The 23,812-nt window shown below is 36.1% G+C and overlaps 1 protein-coding gene across 1 annotated transcript; it reads left to right on the forward strand.

Moving 5' to 3' along the window:
* The first annotated feature begins 5,278 nt into the window (after positions 1 to 5,278).
* LOC121417089 (protein archease-like) lies at positions 5,279 to 18,566 on the forward strand. The gene is made up of 9 exons (XM_041610660.1): positions 5,279 to 5,592; positions 6,896 to 6,920; positions 8,218 to 8,228; positions 10,402 to 10,433; positions 14,676 to 14,754; positions 15,612 to 15,694; positions 16,689 to 16,741; positions 17,325 to 17,361; positions 18,041 to 18,566. The coding sequence occupies exons 1-9, from the start codon at positions 5,355 to 5,357 to the stop codon at positions 18,128 to 18,130; spliced, it is 648 nt and encodes a 215-aa protein (XP_041466594.1). The 5' UTR covers positions 5,279 to 5,354; the 3' UTR covers positions 18,131 to 18,566.
* The last annotated feature ends 5,246 nt before the right edge of the window (positions 18,567 to 23,812 follow it).

Here is a 23,812-nt window from a genome sequence, read left to right on the forward strand (position 1 = left end):
AACTGAAACAATTGGATTGACAACTGATAAAGTGCATTATTTATTTATTGCTCCATCTTATTTCATCACAATGGAGACACATATTTTGATTTGATTTGATTTGATTTATTTCTGCATTCACATCAGTATCAGAATTACAAAATACTTATGTAAGTTGCGGTGTTTCATACATATAGTAAAACTTCATTTTCCCCACAACTTAATAATACATGTACCTATGTATCAACAAACTTTCATTACCTGATTCCATACATTCATGTCTTTCATAGGGCTTTAGCCCTCTGCACAAGAGGGATCTGAGGTTAAGGCTATTGCCCCCTTGGACCATAAATCTATCAGTGTAGTGCATTAATGTAATGCACAATGACCACTTTCTTCTTTACCCCTCTTCTCTCGTCCCCCCCCCCTCTCTCTCTCTCTCCTCTGAATTTGTAAGGCCCTGCTGTTTTATTTTTCAATATATTTATGCTCCCCAGAAAAGTTGGGTGTGGTATATTGGGAAGGGAACAATATAGGGCAGAGCAGTGTAGAGATCGTCAGGAGAAGGAAGGGTATTTTCTGTGTATTGGTTTTTCATGATCACTGTCTTCCGTAATATTTTTATTAACATTGTTTGTGCCTGGTCTGCTATTCTGCTGTGCTAACGGATAAAAAGGTCTATAGAACACGGAGTAACTTCACTAATAACAATAACTAAGAAGAATATTGATATAGAGAGTGGACGCTATCCAGCATATGTTACTTCTTCGCCATTTTGTTACTATTACAAGTAAACTGTGAACTGCTTATACTACATATATTATATGAAGGACGCTTTCCAGACGTACATGATTATTGTGGACCCCATCTATTCCAGAACGTTTCCTGAGTTTCTTCTAAATCTTATTAGTTCATGCTTTTCTGTATTTTGCTCAACCCTTGGAAGACTTTGAGTGTTTCATCTTCTTCATCCCTGATCTGCTTGTTTTTGTGGACACCTGTGATTATTTTATCTTCGTTGTGTTTTGTATGTCTACCCTTGGAAATCTTGCTCGCGAGGACAGCTACTGTTAAGACATTATTCTTTATCATCGATTCCATTTTCCGCGGTTAATAGAGTGGCCACTCGCAAGTTACACAGACATTCTTAAGTATTGGTTATTTTTCTTTGAGTATTAGATTTTTAATTTGTGTCATATTTCTTTTTTTATTTTCATTTGTTTACACAAGTGTCAATTTTTTTGTTGAAACATATATCTCTGTTTATTGAAACATAGTGATAGGATTTTAATAAACCTCTTGTCTCAAGAGCAATACGCATTTATGTTGCGTCTCTTTCAATTATCATCTCGTAGATTCTTATTGGTAGTTCGAACCCGAGGGCTAATTAAACAATACTGATTTAATTTATGACGCCTACACTTCTATACAATATTTACAAAGGTAATACATGATTATAACAAAATAATAGTCGCATAGTATAAATATTGTAAATAAATATTAACACATATATTTACACATGTATGAAAAAATGAAACATTTATGATTTCATAAAGGCCCTAATGATAGATAAGAAAAAGGAAGTGGGGATGTGACATCATCAGCCCACCTTTCACAAAATAATGATGAACTTTCAATAATTCAATAACTTCGTTATTTGTTATCCGATTTTGATGAAATTTTCTGCATTTTGCTCTGTGAATTTTACTCTATTTAAGTACATCTCTATATTTTCAGCCCGGATCATCCCTTTAAGGAAAATTTCAGGATATAAGAAATCCTTGTGGGATCCCTATTTAATTTTGTTATAAACGGCCGTCCATAGTTTTCCACTGTTATTGCATGTGCAGTCAAGATTGTTGCAGAGGATTGCGAAATTTGGATTTTCACGTCGATCATGCATGAACCCCGGCGCTCGCCGGACGGCTCCGGCGGCCGGCCGGCCGTACGCGTAAGTACCGCTCGATCGTGTACCGCGGTACTACTCTGATGCCATTTATCGCAATCCGAAACTCAGACCTAATCTTAGTTAGCTTATATTAACGTTTCCTCAGCTCTTGATGTTGATGCTCTGCTGAGACAAAAGGCCTTATCGTCATCCAAGTCACTGGGGACAAACTTGAGACACACCTCAAATATCAGCAATCTTTCAATAGAATCCACGGTTGGAAGATTTTCAAAAGAAATTCATTGTTCGCGATGCGAAACTGTGCGAAGCTTCTCACTGAGCGGGGACTTCCTTCCACCACACGTTTTCCCATTGACACAAAAACAACTGACTCGGACACTTTTTCAAACGACAAAAATAGTCTTTTTCTTTTCTCTCCTGTGGCGGTATATTCTTCCTAGTTGATGAAGCAATGATCAAAACAATTAATAAGACAAAATTAATCACACAAAAACACTATATAACTGTCTAAATACTCCTCGTGATCCGAGTCCCCTTCCCGTGTCAAGTTCGTTTTATCTCCCATAGGAGGGGACTTGGATAACGAGGAGTAGTATTAGTCGTTATCCAAGTCCCCTCCTATGGGAAATTAGACGAACTCAACACGGGAAGGGGACTCCGATCACGAGGAGTATTTAGACAGTTAAATAGTGTTTTTAATGTGATTTTCATTGATTTTAATGATTCGTATTATCGAAAATATTCATTGACCATGTCTATTAAACTGTCTAAAAGTGGCAGAGTGGTTTTGAAGAGGAGGGAAATGAGGGGTAGATGAATATCAACGGGTTAATTGCCGTTTTGTATTTTTAGGATAGGGGACTTGGATCACGAGTAATACTACTCCTCGTTATCCAAGTCCCCTCCTATGGGAAATTGGACGAACTTAACACGGGAAGGGGACTTGGATCACGAGGAGTATTTAGACAGTTAAATAGTGTTTTTAATGTGATTTTCATTGATTTTAATGATTTTTATAATAAAAAATATTCATTAATCATGTCTATTAAACTGTCTAAAAGAGGCAGAGTGGTTTTGAAGAGGAGGGAAATGAGGGGTAGATGAATATCAACGGGTTAATTGCCATTTTGTACTTTTAGGAGAGGGGACTTGGATCACGAGTAATAGTACTCCTCGTTATCCAAGTCCCCTCCTATGGGAAATTGGACGAACTTAACACGGGAAGGGGACTCGGATCACGAGGAGTATTTAGACAGTTAAATAGTGTTTTTAATGTGATTTTCATTGATTTTAATGATTCTTATTATCGAAAATATTCATTAATCATGTCTATTAAACTGTCTAAAAGTGGCAGAGTGGTTTTGAAGAGGAGGGAAATGAGGGGTAGATGAATATCAACGGGTTAATTGCCGTTTTGTATTTTTAGGAGAGGGGACTTGGATCACGAGTAATAGTACTCCTCGTTATCCAAGTCCCCTCCTATGGGAAATTGAACGAACTTAACACGGGAAGGGGACTCGGATCACGAGGAGTATTTAGACAGTTAAATAGTGTTTTTAATGTGATTTTCATTGATTTTAATGATTCTTATTATCGAAAATATTCATTAATCATCTCTAGGAAACTGTCTAAAAGTGGCAGAGTGGTTTTGAAGAGGAGGGAAATGAGGGGTAGATGAATATCAACGGGTTAATTGCCGTTTTGTATTTTTAGGAGAGGGGACTTGGATCACGAGTAGTATATACTGTTTTAATTCAAACTTCTTTAGACAGTTAAATAGTGTCTTTAATGTGATTTTCATTGATTTTAATGATTCTTATTATCGAAAATATTTATTAATCATCTCTAGGAAACTGTCTAAAAGTGGCAGAGTGGTTTTGAAGAGGAGGGAAATGAGGGGTAGATGAATATCAACGGGTTAATTGCCGTTTTGTATTTTTAGGAGAGGGGACTTGGATCACGAGGAGTAGTATATACTGTTTTAATTCAAACTTTTTAGACAGTTAAATAGTGTCTTTAATGTGATTTTCATTGATTTTAATGATTCTTATTATCGAAAATATTTATTAATCATCTCTAGGAAACTGTCTAAAAGTGGCAGAGTGGTTTTGAAGAGGAGGGAAATGAGGGGTAGATGAATATCAACGGGTTAATTGCCGTTTTGTATTTTTAGGAGAGGGGACTTGGATCACGAGTAGTATATACTGTTTTAATTCAAACTTCTTTAGACAGTTAAATAGTGTCTTTAATGTGATTTTCATTGATTTTAATGATTCTTATTATCGAAAATATTTATTAATCATCTCTAGGAAACTGTCTGGCAGAGTGGTTTTGAAGAGGAGGGAAATGAGGGGTAGATGAATATCAACGGGTTAATTGCCGTTTTGTATTTTTAGGAGAGGGGACTTGGATCACGAGGAGTAGTATACTGTTTTAATTCAATTCTATTGATCTTAATAATTATCATCGAAAATAGGAAACAAGTAACACAGTGGTTTAATTCGGATGAAGGGGGACTTGAATCACGAGGAGTAATTATAGACCGACATTCTTTTTATGTACCTTACGAAATAAAGCAATGGAGACAGTTAACAGAGAGATGCATTTTGATTTATTTAGTAAAAACGTGATAGACGAAATAAAGCATAATCTTGACAAACATATCATGAGATTTATTCATAGCATAATTAAAAAGTACGACGAAATAAAGCCTATATATTGAAAAGAAGTAGATGCAATTTTGATTTATTTAGTAAATTAGGGATAAACGAAATAAAGCAATGTCTGCAGAAGAGGGATATACTCGGGGCCGATTTATTTAGTAAAAATGTAAACGAAATAAAGCAAATTTCATAGTGTGGGAAACATAAGAAGATGAATATAATCTTGATTTATGTATATGAAAAGTACTAATTTACGAAATAAAGCAATGGAGATTGAAAAGATGATTCAATCATGATTTATTTAGTAAATTAGGAATCAACGAAATAAAGCAATTGAGACTGTTCGAGGGACTAGGGGCCGATTTATTTAGTAAAAATGTAAACGAAATAAAGCAAATTTCATAGTGTGGGAAACATAAAAAGATGAATATAATCATGATTTATTTATATGAAAAGTACTAATTTACTAACTAAAGCAATAGAGATTGAAAAGAAGTATATAGATGCAATTCGATCTGATTCATAACGCCAATAAAGTGAAGATAGACCAAAGATTGTAGAGCTCGCGTACGCGGCGCTCTACAATCTTTGGTGGAGACTGAAAAGAGACAAGTCACACACACCTACGATGGAGGTTGGTAGAAACAGGTAGGACATGTTTTACGTTGTGAAAAATTGTCCGTGGATCCGAGTCACCGGGGACTTGGATCACGATAATGCCAGACAAAACAGTGGTAGTGTAGGAATACGGTACAAACGAATAGACGGAATTGTGGAAAACTAAAAGACAAAAAATAATAACGATGGAGCCCGCGATGGAGTCAGATGCCACCACCACAGAGCTGGAGGAACGAAAGGAGCTTGAGGAGGCCGCCGGAGCTACCGGGGCGACTTCGACCCCGGGAGACGCAAATGCTGCTACTGGATCGGAGTCTGCTGGGGACTTTTCTGAAGAACAACTGCATGTATTTGCTGGTCATCAAAAGGGAAACTATCCTCTATACGCAGATGATAAACCAGCCGGTGGTGTAAACTATGAATGTAAGAACAAAAAATATTTTTTAAAGTGTTAATTTGGGGATCTTACTTTCCGACAGCGACTTTGAATTTAATAATAGTCTTAACGCTTTTTACTTTAAAATTTAGGTTTAGTTATTGTAAATTTAGCTGTTTAGGTGCTGGTCAGAAAATTGGGATCATCCCACTTTACAGGGACTGTCTCAGTTTTCAAAGATTTCTCCACACAAGAATTCTAGGAAACTTCATTCACCTAAGTGCCGACACCGATCAAGTGTGCCAGTTGATGTATTTCACTTCAGGTTTCAAGATTACGGTATATTGGAAGACGGCAAGTCATGACAAATAGACAGTGAAGTGGGGGGAACTGCATGAAGTTACTGAATCTCTGTTTAACACTCTCAATTCTTTTAATGTTTGTCTAGTATAGGTGGTCTCAGACCGCCTCAAATTTCGTCAATTCCAGGTATTCTCTGATCGGGAAATTTACCCCGATCAGAAAGTACCTGGTATTTTGTTAATGTGAAAGCAAACTACGAGTAATTTCCCCAAAAGAAAATACCCACTGAATAGTAGGTACTTGGTGAAATTATGAGAAATTTTGCGGGGATTTTCCAAGGTTGCAGGTATTTTGGCAATGTGAAAGCAATTTACAGGAACTTTTAGCCCAGCGTGTCGTTGGGCGTGGCTGCTGGGCTAGTGATTTTGAATTTCGCTCTTTGCCTGCTTATCAGACCATACTGCGCATGCTCGTAACTTCAGGAACTAATCCCGAAGGGATGTTTCTGGGCGGTGTGAATGCAGGAATAATTAATGGGTATTTTTCAGCCCAAAAAAGTTCTTGTAATTTAACGGGGGTTCTTATGATCAAGGCTGTTTGAAACCACCATAAGTCCATGCGAGACATAGACAGCCAAAAAAAAAAAACCTCCCCATAAACAGACAATCCCAAGTTATCAAGACATGATTTGTCTTGGTTTACAGTATGAGGATATCCTTGTTTTCTTGGACAATCCCAATTTTTGGACCAGCATCTCTACTGTTAGTTTGCAAGATTTATATTGACAACATTACTAAGCGTGCAAAAGCATAGTCAGAATAAATTGAGACGTACATGTAAAATGGTAATTATTTGGCTATAACTCTTTTCCTTTCTCCTCTTTTTAATATTCTTTTCCCTCTCTCTATATCCTTTTCAGTCTTCGTTTCATCAATCTACATATAAAAATGTTCCATAGCCAAAGCCTTCAACTGTTTATATCAGAAATTTAGTGATTGTTCCATAGATCTCTATTGCCATTTTTACATTGGTCTCTCTTTTTTTCAGATTTGGATCATACTGCAGATGTCCAGTGAGTGATAATTTGTCTTTTTCATTTTTTGTCATGGTCTTTTAGTGACAGCATTAACACAAGGCTCCAATTTTCTTTTTTTTATTTAATTTTTGGTTAGTACTGTAAGGTTTCTTTTTCTCTACCATATAAAGATAAAGAATGCATGCTGTTTAAGACTGAGTTCAAGTTTTCAGGAGCATTCTGGAAAGATGGGAAATAATTTTTTTTTCAATGTATTCTGAAACCTATTTATTCAGCTTTTATCTTCAGTAATAGTTACACTGTACATGTGTAGGCCATAATATATTTTTTTGAACCCCCATCCATTTATTGCCCTCAAATCAGTTAAAGGACAAGTCCACCCAAACAAAAACTTGATTTGAATAAAAAGAGAAAAATTCAACAAGCATAACACTGAAAATTTCATCAAAAGCGGATGTAAAATATGAAAGTTACGGCATTTTAAAGTTTCACTTCATTTCACAAAACAGTTATATGCGCATCTCGGTCGGTATGCAAATGAGGAACTGATGGCATCACACACTCACTATTTCTTTTGTAGTTTATTATATGAAATATTGTTATTTTCTCGTCATTGTCATGTGAAATGAAGTTTCATTCCTCCCTGAACACGTGGAATTCCATTATTTTAACATTTTGAGTTTCAGGTAAGGAGGTCCTGATCGTCAAATTCATAAAAATTGAAATATTGTATAATTCAAACAGTAAAAAACAAGAAATAGCGAGTGAGTGACATTATCGACTCTCTCATTTGGATGTAACTGGCTAGTTCATATAACTATTTTGTTGAAAATATGCGAAACTTTGAAATGTCATAACTTTATTTTACATCCGATTTTGATGAAATTTTCAGCATCGTGTTTGTCTGAGTTTTCTCTATTGATTCAAATCAACATTTTTCTGAGGTGGACATGACCTTTTAAACTAGAAGTCATTTACTTGCTTGCTCCTGACTTTAAGTAGACCTTGCCTTTATATAGTTGTGAACTCTTATTTTACTTTCCATTATTTTACTTCAAACTTTTCTTTTATCTTGAACTTTGTGCAATTTCCCCAGATGTTGTCTTAGTACTGTAATCACTCCTGGCTTATGTGTACAATAATATTTTCTATGATCAAACTCTGTTATCGGTATCAATCATACATGTATTAAAAAAAAGTTCAGTGTTACTTCTAATGTTAATTTCTTTAACAAGTGGAAGTGTTTTTGACTGATCAAAGTTTCAAATTTATTTAGTTCCTTTCCAAGTTGAAATAATTTTGCTCTTTTTAAATTTCTTTTTTTCTTTTGCAGATTACACTCTTGTATCCTTTATCTTATGATCTACTACATGTATATTCACCATATGAAACAATTCAATAGGCATTGTATATTGTCTGTAAGCCATTCCTGAAATTATTCAATTTTTATATATTCAGGGTAGAGTGAATCATATGATTTTTATAAGGATCGCAAATTTGAAAATATATGCCCTGTAATGTAATTTTATAATGCAACCCTCTAACATGCAATCAGTTATTCAATTAAAATGTGTAAAGTTGGTTTTGATAAAAGCTGAAAAAACATATTAGAAGCATGCTGGCGAAAATTTTGCCAGGTCCAGATCAAAGATTTGATAGCTCTCCCATTGGCCGGATGTCATAAATGTAATAAAATGCTATTTCTCTTTGAAAATTGAGATTTATTTTTGCATTCATGTCATTAGATATATGTCATTTTATACCCTCTGAAAAATCATTCAGTCACCATTAATCATAAAAAAGGGGAATTCATTGAATTTATATCCTATGACATCTGGGGCTGCTGCTTATAAATTTCTTAACTCATCTTCTTTTGTAGTTTTTAGCTCATCCGACCCTTCGGGGCTTATAAATTTCTTAACTCATCTTCTTTTGTAGTTTTTAGCTCATCCGACCCTTCGGGGCTTATAAATTTCTTAACTCATCTTCTTTTGTAGTTTTTAGCTCATCCGACCCGAAGGGTCGGATGAGCTTATGCCGTGGCGTGGCGTCCGTTGTCTGTCGTCCACACACAATTTCAAACTGAGCACTACTACTTCGCCATTTCAAGTCCGATTTCAATTCTGTTTGCTTTATATGATAGCACTAGGTGGGGGATTCAATTATTCTTCACAGAATTTTGAAATTAATTAAATATGCTAATTTATGCGCTTTTTCAAAATTCACGAAAAATGCTTCTTCTTTATTTGTTGACCAATTTTGAATTTTTTGCTTCCATCTGGTAGAGCTTCATGAGGTTCACCAAACTTCTACACAGAATTTTGAAATTTTCATGTTACTGCAACTGAATGAGAAACTGAAAAAAAAGTACAATCCACTTTCAATACTATGCCAATTCTTTTTATACCCCCCCCCCCCAGGTTCAATGTTAGCTACATGTAGATGCCTTGCTCCATGGTTAGGATGGTGACTGTTCTGTATGATATTTCTAGTGATTAAGAAAAAAAAGACAGGGGCCACGTAACGGGGGGGGGGGGGGGGGGGGCTTCAGTCCCCCACTTTTTCCAAAACCTTGTACAAAAATGTAAAAATTACCATATGATTGTGATTTTTTGCATGGTCAGCCCCCCCCCCCTTTGAAAATCATTCCACAGCCCCTGAAAGACGTGAAAAAACAGAAGGGAAAGGGGAAGAGAAAAATTCTAAAAAAGAAAGAAAGAAAATTACTTGGGAGAGGGCATGAGCATGGTCATGGAACTATAGATAGAGTAGTACCTTATTTTTTTTCAATAAGAAAAAAAAGTCCTCACATTTAGTTCACCTCCCTTCCCCCTATGAAAACTCCACTGATCATTGGTGGAACTTAGGTTGAGCCTCCTTGTAACTCTGGTTTTATGTTCCAATATTATAAAACTCCTTAGAATGTTCTGTATTCTGATTGATCCAAATAGAATCACATGATATTCAGCGAACTGCACTATTGCATCCAAAATGCACTATCCTGCACTCTGACGTCATACCAAATGCACTATCGTGCACTCTGACGTCAGAGTGCAAGATAGTGCGAGTTCTGGAATAATCTAGAAATTAGATCAAATATATTGGGGCAACTCAGTAACATGGGTGAGGGGGTGGGAGTTGTATAAAACAAACAATACACGCATTCTTGTGCATAGAGGACCTAAATAATGAACTCTGTGCTCGACATGCCAAATGGATATACGGTACCGCACTCCATCCTGCGGACCTCGGTGCGGTATATCCATTGGCTCTTCTTGCACATTATTTGGCCCTGCATGCATGCGTTTACCAGGGGCCGCGGAATGGTTTTTAAAGTGGGAAGGGGGGCTGACCATGCAAAAAATCAAATTCCTATGGTCATTTTTACAATTTTTTACATTTCCGCGGCCCCTGTTTAGTGCATTATTTGTATTCTACTGTACTTGAAAAAAAATGTGCATGCAGATGTGTGCAATAGATCGTTTCAAATTTCCTTAGCAGAAATTTTATGCAACAGGGGGTCCAACACTCAAGGATTCATTTGAATCGGTAAGTACTAAATTTTTTCATGATGCAATTAATCAATATTTATCATTACCACTTCAGTAGGTCTGAGAGGCCACTGCCTGGAATATCATAGGAGTCTACTAAGTTTGAGCATTTATTACCAAAAGGGAAATCCGACCGAAATAACAAGTTATTTTTATCAGAGGAAGAAAAATCAGACAAGTACCGGTACATGGGTGACAGTTTTGTACAAAATTGTAGAAACTATGGAAAAGTTATGAAAGGTGTACAAAAATGGTAATCATTATACCCATGGAGACTTCAAATTGGCCACAATGGTGATGTCATAGTTATGTAAGGCAAGGACAAATCTGCCATTTACTCCGAGACATATTGTGAAATTATCACTTTTTTTCAAACGTTTTATTTCAAACTATATTTTCTTTCATGAGGCTTTAAACCGTGGTGCTATATCAGTTATATTTGGATTACTGCCCCAGGGGAATGGGAACTTGAGAGAAAACTACAAATCCCTTATAATTAAGAACATGGCCTGTGGGAAAGTTGTCCTTCTCACTTGTCATAATTTACTTACCCAGTTGCCAATTTGGAATTTACATAGTTTTAGGGATCTCAATTTTGAAACAGTCATTATTTTCTTGTTGCTTGTCTGATTTCCTTCAAACTGTCACCATTTTGTTTGTTTTGTCTCCTTTTCAGCAGACCCCGGGGGCCACTTCGATTCACGAGTGGATGCCATGCGCGACCATGGGGTCTCAAAAAGCACCCTAAACACTTAATTTCCATATTCTGAAAATACACCCCTTAACAAGTATTGGCGTGTGAAACCCTACCCTGAACAAGTATTGGAAACAAAACGATACTCTTGGCAAATATTCCCTGAAATGAACCCCTAAACAAGTACAGGAATGTTTTATTGTTACGGGTCCTTCGGTCGTCGGCTTTACCTTATTTGGTTTAGTATACGACCCCACCTTCTACACCTCGCTCAAATCGGACTCTAAACACGAAGTGTTGGGGCAAAAAGGACATCCTTTATAAAACATTTTAATTTTGTTTTATCTTCCCCGCAAATTCGACCCTAAACACGTAATCTTCCTAGCGAATTAGATACCCTCTTTTCATTATTTTTGTGTTTTTGACACCCTTTTCACGTTACGTACGTAACGTGCCCTGTCGTGAAAAATGTGGCCCCCCCCGGGCAGCAGACCCATAGCCAGCTTCTCAGATGGAAAAGGCTGTGATGGAGAGGGAGGGGGGGGGGGGGGCTTAGCATAGACCACAATTGAAATTTCAATCAATAAGTGGGTTTTAAAACAAGTCTAGCACAAGGTGGCAAGTGGTAACAAAGCATTAAAATTTTCTATGTACATTGCATGTCTAGAGTCACAATTGTAAGAGATTGGTCTTGTTTGTAGAACAATGTGCCTTTATCCCACTTCCTACCTGCCCACATTTAAGCATACATTAAACATTGAATGATCTTTTTTAATTTCAATCTGCCCTTATGCAATATTTGCACCACTTTCAGACAAAAGAGCTGACTGGTTTTAGTCTCCAACCTCTTTCAGAGTTCAAATTTTGCTTTCACACCAAATAGCCTAACCCATGGATTAAGTTTTTCCTTCCTGTACCCGGTACATGTATGTGTATCTGGCCTCAGAGTTTGAAGACCATGAGTTTGTTAAACCTGAATGAAGTGGGAGCAAGCATGACTCAGGGGTGGGGGGGGGGGGCATTCCATGAAATGTTACACAGAAATGGTCTCCATGAGTCTCTTTTGTAGAAGGGGGGGGGGCTTGTCCATTTTTAAGTGCCCCCTCCCCCATTGGTAAATCCTAGATCTAACCCTAAGTAGATGGATAGGAAAATAGGTTGGTAGAAGATTATTTTTACTATTGTGACATACAAAATATACTTTAAATTTGGGGGAAATTTAAAACATCACTGATTTTTTTCATTCATTCTGGGGGTGTGGTGTATAGGGGGGGGGGGCCTACATGTAGGACAAAAAGTTGAAAGTTAGGTTGAAAAATGAGTCTCAGAAATTTGAATAGGCAGTATGTGGTGCATGGTAAGACTGCTCCTTAAATCAGTGAGAGCTTTCAAACAAACTTTTATCCCCATTGGACCAAAAAATAACTTTTCTTAGTTTTGAGGGCTACTTATTACTACATGTACCTTCTACCTAAATCTAAAACAATGGATATGAAAAAAAGAGCCAAAAGAATTGTTATTATGTACTGTAAATTGAAAAAAATCAAATTACTAGTAGTAATCTCCTTTATTGATTTTAACTTTATTCCAGATATAGTTTAAAAAAAAAAAGAAGAAGGGCATTTTGTTGGTAATAATTGCAGCATTAAAGCACACTGTAATACGGAAAAGATCAATTGTTAATATTGTCATCTGAAAATCAATATATTGATCAACATGTAGCCTGTTTTAGCAACATCTTAGACATTGTTGGATCTGTGGCTTTTGAACGACTTGAAGGCGGGGGGGGGGGGGGGCATACAAACAGGACTGAATAACTCTTCCCTGATCATGGAGATGAATTTGTTTTTGAGATCTAGTTTGTCTGGGGTCGATTGTTCTCCCATGAATTCTGTATGATTATAGTCTACACTTCTATTGACATAAGCACGCCCACTCCCTGGCATGCTTTTGTCGCAATACAATGAAGGAGTGTTTGTATTGGAATATGATGCACAAGAGAGGATGCGTTTGAATATCTCAATCGGTGGAAGGAACGATGTGGGGATCACTCCAGGGTGAACTTTAATGGGATTTATATTCACTTGGCCTTCCCAGATAATTGGGTTGAACCCATTTGTTCTACTGTTAATAGGCTGTTTTCAAACCGCCTCGATCATAAGAATCCCTGTTAAATTACAAGAACTTTTTAGGGCTAAAAAATACCCATTAATTATTCCTGCATTCACACCGCCCCGAAACATACCCTTCGGGATAAGTTCCTGAAGTTACGAGCATGCGCATTATGGTCTGATAAGCAGGCAAGGCACAAGATTTGAAATCACTAGCCCAGCAGCCACCCACTGCGCCCGTGCCCAACGACATGCTGGGCTAAAAGTTCCCGTAAATTGCTTTCACATTGCCAAAATACCTGCGACCTTGGAAAAATCCCCTTGAAAGTTCTCGTAATTTCGCCAAGTATCTACTATTTAGCGGGTATTTTCTTTCATGGAAATTACGCATAGTTTGCTTTCACATTACCAAAATACCTGGTATTATCTGATCGGGGTAAATTTCCCGATCAGAGAATACCTGGAACTGACGAACTTTGAGGCGGTCGAAACCACGTAATGTTGTCTACATGTAATTGTCATTGGGTCTACATGTACCTTATACTTGGTTTATTGCCCACATCTAGACTACTGTAACCCTGATATACTTTTCACACTGCACTTTTTTTCCTAAACCACAAAAAATTGGTGGGGCAAAGGGGGAGGGGGGGTCTCTTGGCCCCACCAATTTCCCGGGGTTAAGCTTAGCCCACTTTGTTTTCACACTACATGTACGTTTTAGCAAAGTGGCTAACACTTTAAATAGTATGGTACTATCCAGCCCAGCAAAAAAGCAGGGTTAGCTGACTTATTGTGGTGCTAGCACCACATTTGCAGTGCTAAGAGATGCAGTGTGAAACAAAACTGGGCTAAGGAAAAGTGGGGCTAAGCGTTAGCCAATCAGAGAAGTCGAATTGCATGTTAATCGCACTCTGTATGGTAAAATCATCAATATTCATGAGCTGTGTGAGAGTCTGGGGTTAAGGCATTAACCCCGGCTAAGCAAAAAGTATGGGGTTAAGAAAGACAGAGTGAATCCACAAAAGATAGTATGGGGTTAAGATGGTATGGGGTGAAAAGCATATAATTCTAATAAATGTAGTCTATATGTAGTACCGAGTTGGTCTAATTTCCACCTCATTTACTTATTTATAACTGAAAAAAAGACATTTTATTTCACTGCACTACACATGTAAGTATACATGATACATTTTTCTGTATAGAGCACATTGTATGTAAGATCTATTTTTTTAGGATTTGTTACTGAGTATTGTTCACTGTTAGATAATTGCCTCAATATCATCAGTCATGAAATTAAATGATATCTGTAATTTTTTAAAAATAATTATACATTTTTTTCTTTTTAGACCACAGTTCAAGCACTTGTATCATTTCTGATCATCATCATTCTTAAAAATGTAGTGTATAATGAAATTCTGTTTATTAACCCTGACAGGTAGTGCAAGCAATGTTTGATTACATGACTGACATCAGATGTGTAGAAAGTACCATAAATCATGACGTTTCAGTTGAAGGTATGTTTTTCAATAATTATTAATTTTAGGTTATTTCTTTCTTTTTTTTGGGGGGGGTAGTTGTTTCAAGGATCGTCCCTTTATCGTCAGGGGGCATAATGGCCAGCCCTCTCAATATTTTTTTGTGTGTTATATCTGTAATGTTAGAGGTTTGCATCTCAACATTTCATGACTCTTGAAGTTTAGTTAATGTTAGGAATGCAGTAGAGAATATTTACACCAAAAATAGCATTCCAGGAACTTAATTGACACAGCAACAAGTGTAATTTCATGTATAAATGTAGATTAACATAATAAAATCATTTAAAATATTATAGATAGATTGAGTGAAATGTAGCTATCAAACCCTCATACAGTAGTTTATGTCATATTCTTGCATTGTGTGAATTTTGCAGCAATCAAGCAATCTTAAGATCTCGTCTACCGGACAAGATCTTAATGGCCATAACCCCCCCCCACCCCCTTCTGGACTGTTAGGGTCAAGTTGAATTTCTCATGTTTCTGTTTTTTTAATGCAAATTCCATGTTGTTTAGAGTTCTAAACATCGAATTCTGTATTCTCTGGTGACATATATACTAAACATACATTTACATGTATGAAAATATCAGATAATTTTAAGTTTTCATTTTAAGTTTCCACTGCTGAATGCAGATAAAGATTGGCAAACACATGCTGAATACTGTGAGGAGGTTTGATCTGCAGACATCTGCAGGTTTGATTAAGTATTGGAGTTTGCTTTGATGTATTCATGATTTTGACTGTATTTTTTGTACTTTTTTTATTTTTATTTTTATTCAACTGCTCCACTCCTTTTCACTAAATTTTAACCTATTTATCACTTTTATTTCACTTGCAGGAGATGATATGAAGTCCTTACTCTTCAATTTCTTGGACGAATGGCTCTTTGTTTTTTCAGCTGAACCTTTCTTTATCCCGAGGGTGAGTCCAAAGTCCAATGTAATGTTCATGCGACGGCGATCATCTAGCATGTTAGGTGTCTGATTTTTTGTATGACAGGGATGTAGTCAAAGCCAATACCCCCTTGTCATGAGGCCGCTGGAGAAAACTTCCCATAGACCGAGGCTGAGGCCAAGGCCGGCAAATTGTGGCCATGACTTTTCCCCTGTTGTAAGATGAGTTTGAAGTTGTTTGTTGTGAGCTACTTTTTTCCAAATCATTCAGGAATACTCTCATACAAACCTCTCCATTGCAGTTCATGTCGACTAGCGAGAGCCCTCGCATTGAGCCAGTACGAGGACAAGAAAATTTCTTTTGAAGCATTATCAGTTTATAATTGTTAAATTGGCATCTCAGGAATTTTTCGTTTGAAAATTCTTACATAACAGTGCCCCGTCTTACAAAGAGTTAAGATTGATCCAATCAACCACAATTATGGTAAGCCAGGCAACATCAACACCTAAAATTCCTGTTTGTTCAAAATATTTTCCAGATTTGATGTATATTCATACATTCACTGTCATCTTGATTATTCAGTATGCTTCTCTTTGTTTTCAAAGGGCATTGTGCAAAATTTCTATAGAAAAATTATGTAATTGAAGGATTTCCGTATACTTGAGGTTGATCGAATTAATTGCAATTCTTTGTAAGATGGAGCCCTGAAGTAACATGAGATGTTTTAAAATGGAGAATTTGCTAAATTGGGGGAGTTTTATATTTGTTCCCTTTGAAATGATATCAAATGAAAGAATCTGATGCAGTAAGTGCATGTACAGTATTTGTGGAATATTTCACACATTCTTTCAATGAATGATCCTTAGGTTTCTGCTCCAAAAGGTATTCGACTAAACATCCAAATGTGTTTACTTTTATAGCGAAGAATGCAGCATATTAATTTATGATAAATTAAGTGAAATTTCACAATATAATGTCTTGTTTCTTTTTGTGAATGTTTGATTTTTCTCCTGAATTCTAGGAAGTCAAGATCACAGAATTTGATACGAAGAAATTTAAAATTCAGTCAACAGGGTGAGAACAAATCATTGTTTGATTATTTATATTGTTTAAAAGCCTGGCTATAGTTTTTAAAGGTTAAAAAATGTGAACTATATTTGAGTATCATCAAACATTTTGATAATTAATACAAAAGTGTGGTTACTGATATATTTGTGTTTGTGTCAGTTGGTTCTATGTGAAATCAAGACAAGGGAAGAAAATGATGACTTGATAGAATGATGAATGTTAGAGAAATATGAAAAAGGAATACGAATGTTAGGATTTTCAAAAAATGAGATCACTAAATACATATTAAACTTAGATTAGAAGTTGTGAACATTGTTAAGCTTGGTAGGATTATACACTATATTGTCATGTATTAATAAGTAATTTTCAAATGTAAATGAAGTAATCAAGATATAACATTCATCATGAAATCAAATCTGAAAAAAAAAATCACACTCAAGATCATCCACACAGAGAAGCACACGTGGGACTGTGTATTATTATTGCTTGGAATATATCGGAATTACACAATTTCTTTATTTTTATGTTGTATGGAGTCATTGATTGTTAGTAATTAAAGCTTTTTCCCTCTTCATTTTTTTCCATGTAGGATTGGAGAATATTTTGATCTTGTCAAGCATCCACAGGTGAGTCTAATGCAATAAAATAGTACATTTCAAATCTGTGAACAAGTCTCTATACCATGCCTTAAAATTGGAGAATGGTGCGCTGTTTTTATTTCTTAATCTTCTTCAGCAAGATATTAATCCATATTGTGCTGCACTATACCCAAGTGAGGTGAATGGGGTACCTAACAAGATGAATTCCAGACATGCACCCATGCCTTGAAACAGCAGCCTGGCTGAAGACCAAGGTCATAATAATAATATGCAACAATTATATAGCTCTTAAAATAATGTTTCTGACCATTGCATACTATTACCCTGGCTTTAGCACAGCTAACCTCATCAGGTGCTTGAGCATTAAAGGAATTTCTTCCTACCGGATACACATTTATTACACCTGTGTTGAGAGTGGCTCATGTAGAAAAAGCCTTGCCAAAGATGCGAGTGCTGGAGTGAGATTTGAACCCCAGACCTTGTAAATTAAAGTCTATGGAGACTGATCGACTCAACAATACCTCTACATTATTTACGTATACAGTGCAAGGTCTGATCCAGTGCACTACTGAATAATGTAGGCATAGTGCTGTACAAAAACTATATTTTATTGTTTCATTGTTTCATTATTTATGATTATATGTCAGAAGTTGGATTGAAAGAATAAGACCATTGAACCCGTTTTATATTTTTGTGTTTATTACAGGGGACAGAGGTTAAAGCCATTACTTATTCCAACATGCAGATCCACGAAGATAAGGACACAAATGACGTCTACGTGATCATCGACATCTGATACAAGCTCAATCGAGAGCATAGACTTTCTCCTTATGCAAGCAAACATTAGAGCGAGTATATGGGACTGTACCGGCTGTTTGAATATATCTTCAACGCTGAGATAAAGTGGATTCCTATGTCTTTCAATACTTGATCATCCACGGCTTTTCAAAAGTATTTTCTTGCTTCTAATTGGATAAAATCAATCATGTAGAAAACTTTATAGACGAAAAGTATAAACCAGCTCCGATCATGACTGTAAATCAAGCAGCTGGAAAGATGTGATGGAAATCAGTTTTGCATAAGTAAACAGGCCTGCCGTATAAAATAAAGAAAATAAATAAAACAAATAATACATGTGTGCTTTGACATAGAACAGCCTCTTACTTTTATCAGCTGGATGATGATCTATGGTGCCTATTTCTTTGATATATCTTTAGAGGATGTTCTGTCCACACAGAAGTCTTCGAGTGTCTATGTGCCAGTGCTGCAATATTATGTGTACTGCCAAGATTGCTTTACACTGTGCGAATGGCTGCGACTGGATTTGTGAAAGAAATTGTGATGTTTTTATACAATTTCTTGATACAAGGTAAATTTTTTTTTCAAATTTATATTCTGAATTGCTGTATGAACAAGTATATCTCCATGTAGATTGCAGAGTGATATAGCCCATCTACTCAAAGACAAAGGCAAAAGGCAGAGAATGACAGCGATGCTGCTTCAGTCGCAGCTGGCCTGCGACTGGTATCCGAGTCGGCCCTCTTTTGACTCGTTGACTGAAAATTGAGAGCAGTTTTGATATCTATAACTCTGATGCCCTTTCTGGACCTCGGTCATGTTCAATTTACAATTTGAATCTCAATATTATATCTTATTGCATTCTATAAAGACCTGGTCAATTGCACAGTTTGGGGCATGTGCAGGGGAACCTGGTGAAATGTCAGGATTCCGAAATTCATGGACCTTTAACCCTAAAAAGACGGGGGGGGGGGCTGATTCAGCCCCCCCCCTCAACATTTTTCGTGATAAATCCGCCGTGCGAAATTTTTTAACCACATCGCTCGCTGACATTTTACTTTCAAGTCTCGCGCAACTTTTGAGACCAAAATTGTGACCCCCGGTACGCGGTTCCAAAATTACGCAACATTTCGTAAGTGCATGCAGACCCAAAATTACTCAAAAACGTGAATTTGTGTACAAATCCAATGCAAATAGTGTTCTTAGCCAAAATTCATAAATGTATCATTATTTTTCCTTTTACTGCTTAAAATCAATCAATTTTATCTTTTTTATGGTCAAAATAAATTCCCCGACAATTTCCATTGAAAAAAACAATAAAAAACAAAAAGTAAAAAAACAAAGAAATACATAAGAAATTTAGAAAACAATAGAATATATAAGAAAATAAATGTGATTTTGAAATTTTAAAAAAATCAATTTGATCAGATGCCTATCTAGAGTATGTGAAACAAAAATTAGCATTTCAGGGGCATTATTTTACTAATTAGAGCAAACTTATGATTTTACGCATAAATTAGCATAATTAATGAGACATGAGATTTTTTGCAGAATTTGATGTTATAGTTTTGTAGATAATGCCATGGGTAACACGTGTGCCAATTTTCGTCGCGATTGCGCGATCGACGGCCGAAATCATAAGGGGGGGGGCTGAATCAGCCCCCCCCCAGTCTTCTTAGGCGTCGAAATAACCCAGTCTATTTAGGGTTAACCTTTGCTATACCAATCAGTACCATGTAGATACACAAAGTCCTAAGAGCTTAATTTCTTTAGCAGGTTGAGGATTAATAAAAGTGAAGCATAATAGTTGTCCTTTTATATATTATACTTTATGATGATTGTAATGATAATAAAAATAATGGTTCCTCTTTACTTAGGGTAGCCTCTTAAAGCTCTGATTGACTACTCCCAGTGGGCCCTGTCTAACGTGATATTTTGTCTAAACTGAATACCTGTGCATTAAATGAATGATAGAGTTTTTAATTGTTTCTTCTAGATTTTATCCTGAACATTGCATCTTTTTTTCACAATTTAAGGTAAATTTATGACATTGGTTTATTTCAAAACTTTCTTTTAAATTTCACTCTTTGTTTTGCACAATATTCATGAACAAGTTCTGAGTCCATACAATGTATTGCATTGGCCAGAAAAAAAAATTGTTTTTATTTTTCTGTTTTACTTTTGTCTCACCATCTATTTGAAGGTTGTATATTTGCTATAATTATTCTGGTGGAAATCTGCTAGTGAAGCCAAACTTAAAGCTCTAATTCTCTCATTTTTGTAAGTCGAATACCATGTCACAACATAAGCCCCTCTGATAATCTTTAAGTTTCTGAGGAATTAGTGTTTCTTGATCTCCCTTATACAAATTTTTCTTCTATTGACTTTGTACACAAAGCACAAAAATGAGCAATATTGGGCATGACCACTTGTATCATAAACTCACATCCCATGAAGTTGGTTTAAAAATTTAAAGAAAACTCATATTTCGTGGCATTATTTGCAGTCCATAAAAATTGCCCCCCCCCCCATCCTTTAGGGTTGACTATATGCAGATAGAAACCTGGGTTATAGAATTCAAATGTGTTTCTGTATGATGTCTATGTACCCAGATTCCTGATAGTTAACTAGCGAATTCTATGTAAACAACCCCTACTAGGGAATACTAATTTCTGTTATCTGAAATTTGTGCAAGTTTACTTGAATTTTGCAGCTTTGTAATACATTTACCATTCAGGCATTTTTAGAATTGATTTTATTTATTTATAATATATCTTTTTTAATTAGTATTATTTTTTATTATTATTATTATTTATTTATTCATTTATTTTTATGGGGGGGGGTGTACTGAACTATTCCAGGCACTGAGGAATGATGTCCTTCATGTGTGATGTGATAATGAATGATTTGATGCTATTCATAGCCATTCTCTATTAATTACTTTTTTGCCACCGGTGTTATGTCTCCCTCTGGAGACACTACATGCACATGCCTCACTTCATGAATGCCATCTGATTTAAGTCACCACTGGAACTGTAAATCCAGTTTATTAAAAAACCCTGGTGTTTTATTCTTCACTAGCATGGTGATCACTTTTCTTGTCCATTTCTCTTTTCCCTTCCCACTAGGCTGATTTTGGTGGAGTTTACAGTTCCAGTGGTGACTTTGTTAGATTTATTAGATTTGACACTCAAATCATTCATAACTGACTTGGAATGTGGAAAGAGCCTTGTGAAGATATGAAACATGATGTAAATGCAATTTTAAGTGTTTAACTTCCCATTACTCTAACACAGAGTTAGACCACGGTTGAAGTTAAACCAGAATGCAGAACACGGGCCAATGATTCTGTGATTTTCAGAACAAGAATAACTATGCTTTTAGTCCCAGTAGTCTAGTCATTTTGTTGGATTGGATAGACACAGATGGGTGAATTGTAATACATGTATACATATGATGATATGATACACATCGTCGAGGTCATTAGCATGAATTGCATGCACAAGGTACCTTTGTACAATTCTAACACATCATAGCCGATGGCATTTCAAAGGTAACACGTGTGTGTGATTAAATACCAATGCTCGTTATTTGATGAACCATCATGGGTGGTGTTGCAAGGAAATATTTGCAATCAATTGCAAATTTACAAGTGATAAAAGAATTGTAACTGAAGCAAATCTATTTATAATTGTAAATACAAGAAGTGGACCAGCGATCAATAGACCATTTCGTAGTTACTTCATGGGCAATTTCGGTCAAATTACCTTTCATTTCTTTCATTACAATTGGCAAATTTGAAAGCAAGACATTATGTAAGCATGCCTTACATACTTGTAGCAGGATGAAGAAAGTGAATAGACCTGGGCCCCGTCTTCCAAAGAGTTTCAATTGATCCAATCAATCATAACTCTATGGAAAGCCAACAATGTCACAATTTTTTCTACAGGAAATTTGCACAATCTATATTGTAAACAAAGAGAAGCACAGCAAATTTTCAAGAAAACAATGAATGCATGAATATGCATCATAGTTAGAAAATATTTTGAACAAACACGCATCATCGATGTTGATGTTGCTGGCTTTCCATAGTTGCAATTGATCGGATCAATTGCAACTCCATGTAAGACGGGGCCCAGGTGACTAGAAGGTATTTGTTGCATTTCTACTTTTCATGCATCAGCATGTCATAACTATAATTGGTCAACTGAAATACCAGTGGACGTATTGTTTTTGTGTGTGGATCTCATGAAAAAAACAATTCAGAAGAATATATTGATAATCAAGACATCAAAATTGGTGCTTATCACATTAAATATTTAAACAGCATGTGACTTTAGGTACCAATGACCTTTTTCTGATCATGCGCAGGCCGGAACTACGAAATGGCCTATTGGATATTTGCAATTACTTGCAAGACTGATAATTGGTTTTGGGACCTGTAATTGAATTGATTGCAGGTTTCTTGCAAAACTCCATTTATCTAAAATCATGACTTGTAGATAGAAGGCTACTAGTCATTAGTACCAGTCATTGGCAATTGTTCCTGTTTGCTAAGATAGAATGGTCACATGATAGATGTCGGCCAATCACTTGATTGAGATCCATGTTGCCATTTTTAGAATTATTTGAATGTATGTGATGAACTATCATGCTGCATATTCTGTCAATGAATGCATCTTAAAGTATTCCAACATGCGTGAATACTGGATAATAAAGTATAATTCAGATACGATACATGATAATACGCTTCCTGTGTCGAGTTTGCTTTATTTTTAAGTGTTCTAATGCCATTTCTTCCAATGAACAGCTTGTCTACTATCATTTGGGCTACCATTTGTTTCTCCATGTCCTCATGGTCTAATCGCCATTTCATCCATTCGCCATTTCATCCAATACCCATTAAGTATATGTTTTTGCTCTAATTGGAATAAGTGTAAACTAGGCAAAATGAATGAAAATAAAGTGGATATTAGACAAACTGGTGATTAGACGAAGTGACAATTGACCAAATGGTTGTTAGACAGAAGAATGGCATTTAATGGCCTGAATTCACAAAGGTGGTTTTGGAAACCCACGGTTGGATCCATGGTTTATGCAGATTTCCTGTATAAATTATGCTCAATTTAGCATGTACTGGGTGGATGTATGAGAAATTCCAATGCTGATGTGCGCTTTTGTCACAGTGCGCCAAATTGATGCCTGTTACCATGGTTAGACATGCTATTTTATTCATGAGTCCACCGTTACGAATTAATGAGTCCACTCTTCAAACAGTGGACTCGTGAATAAAATAGCGTATCTAACCATGGTAACAAGCGTCAATTTGGCGCACTGTGACAAAAGTGCTAAATTAAGCGTACTTTATACATGCAATCTGCATAAACCATGGATTCAACCTTGGGTTTTCAAAACCACTTTTGTGAAATCGGGCCAATCAAGTAGACCATGTGATGAGTAGACGAGTTGGCAATAGACAAGTTAGCAATTTACCTAGAAAAAAATCATGTTCTTACAGGTCTTCACTGAGAAATGAGATTAGTTTGGATATACATGATCCTCTTACACACCATTCCTCATCTTTCACTAATCTAAGAGATTCAAATCTGTGTCACTCATCACACATCCTTTGCAAGAACAAACACAAAAAATCAACCATTCATTCTCCAATTATTAAGGA

Source organism: Lytechinus variegatus, chromosome 1 (assembly GCF_018143015.1).
Source record: "Lytechinus variegatus isolate NC3 chromosome 1, Lvar_3.0, whole genome shotgun sequence".
NCBI lineage: Eukaryota > Metazoa > Echinodermata > Echinoidea > Temnopleuroida > Toxopneustidae > Lytechinus > Lytechinus variegatus.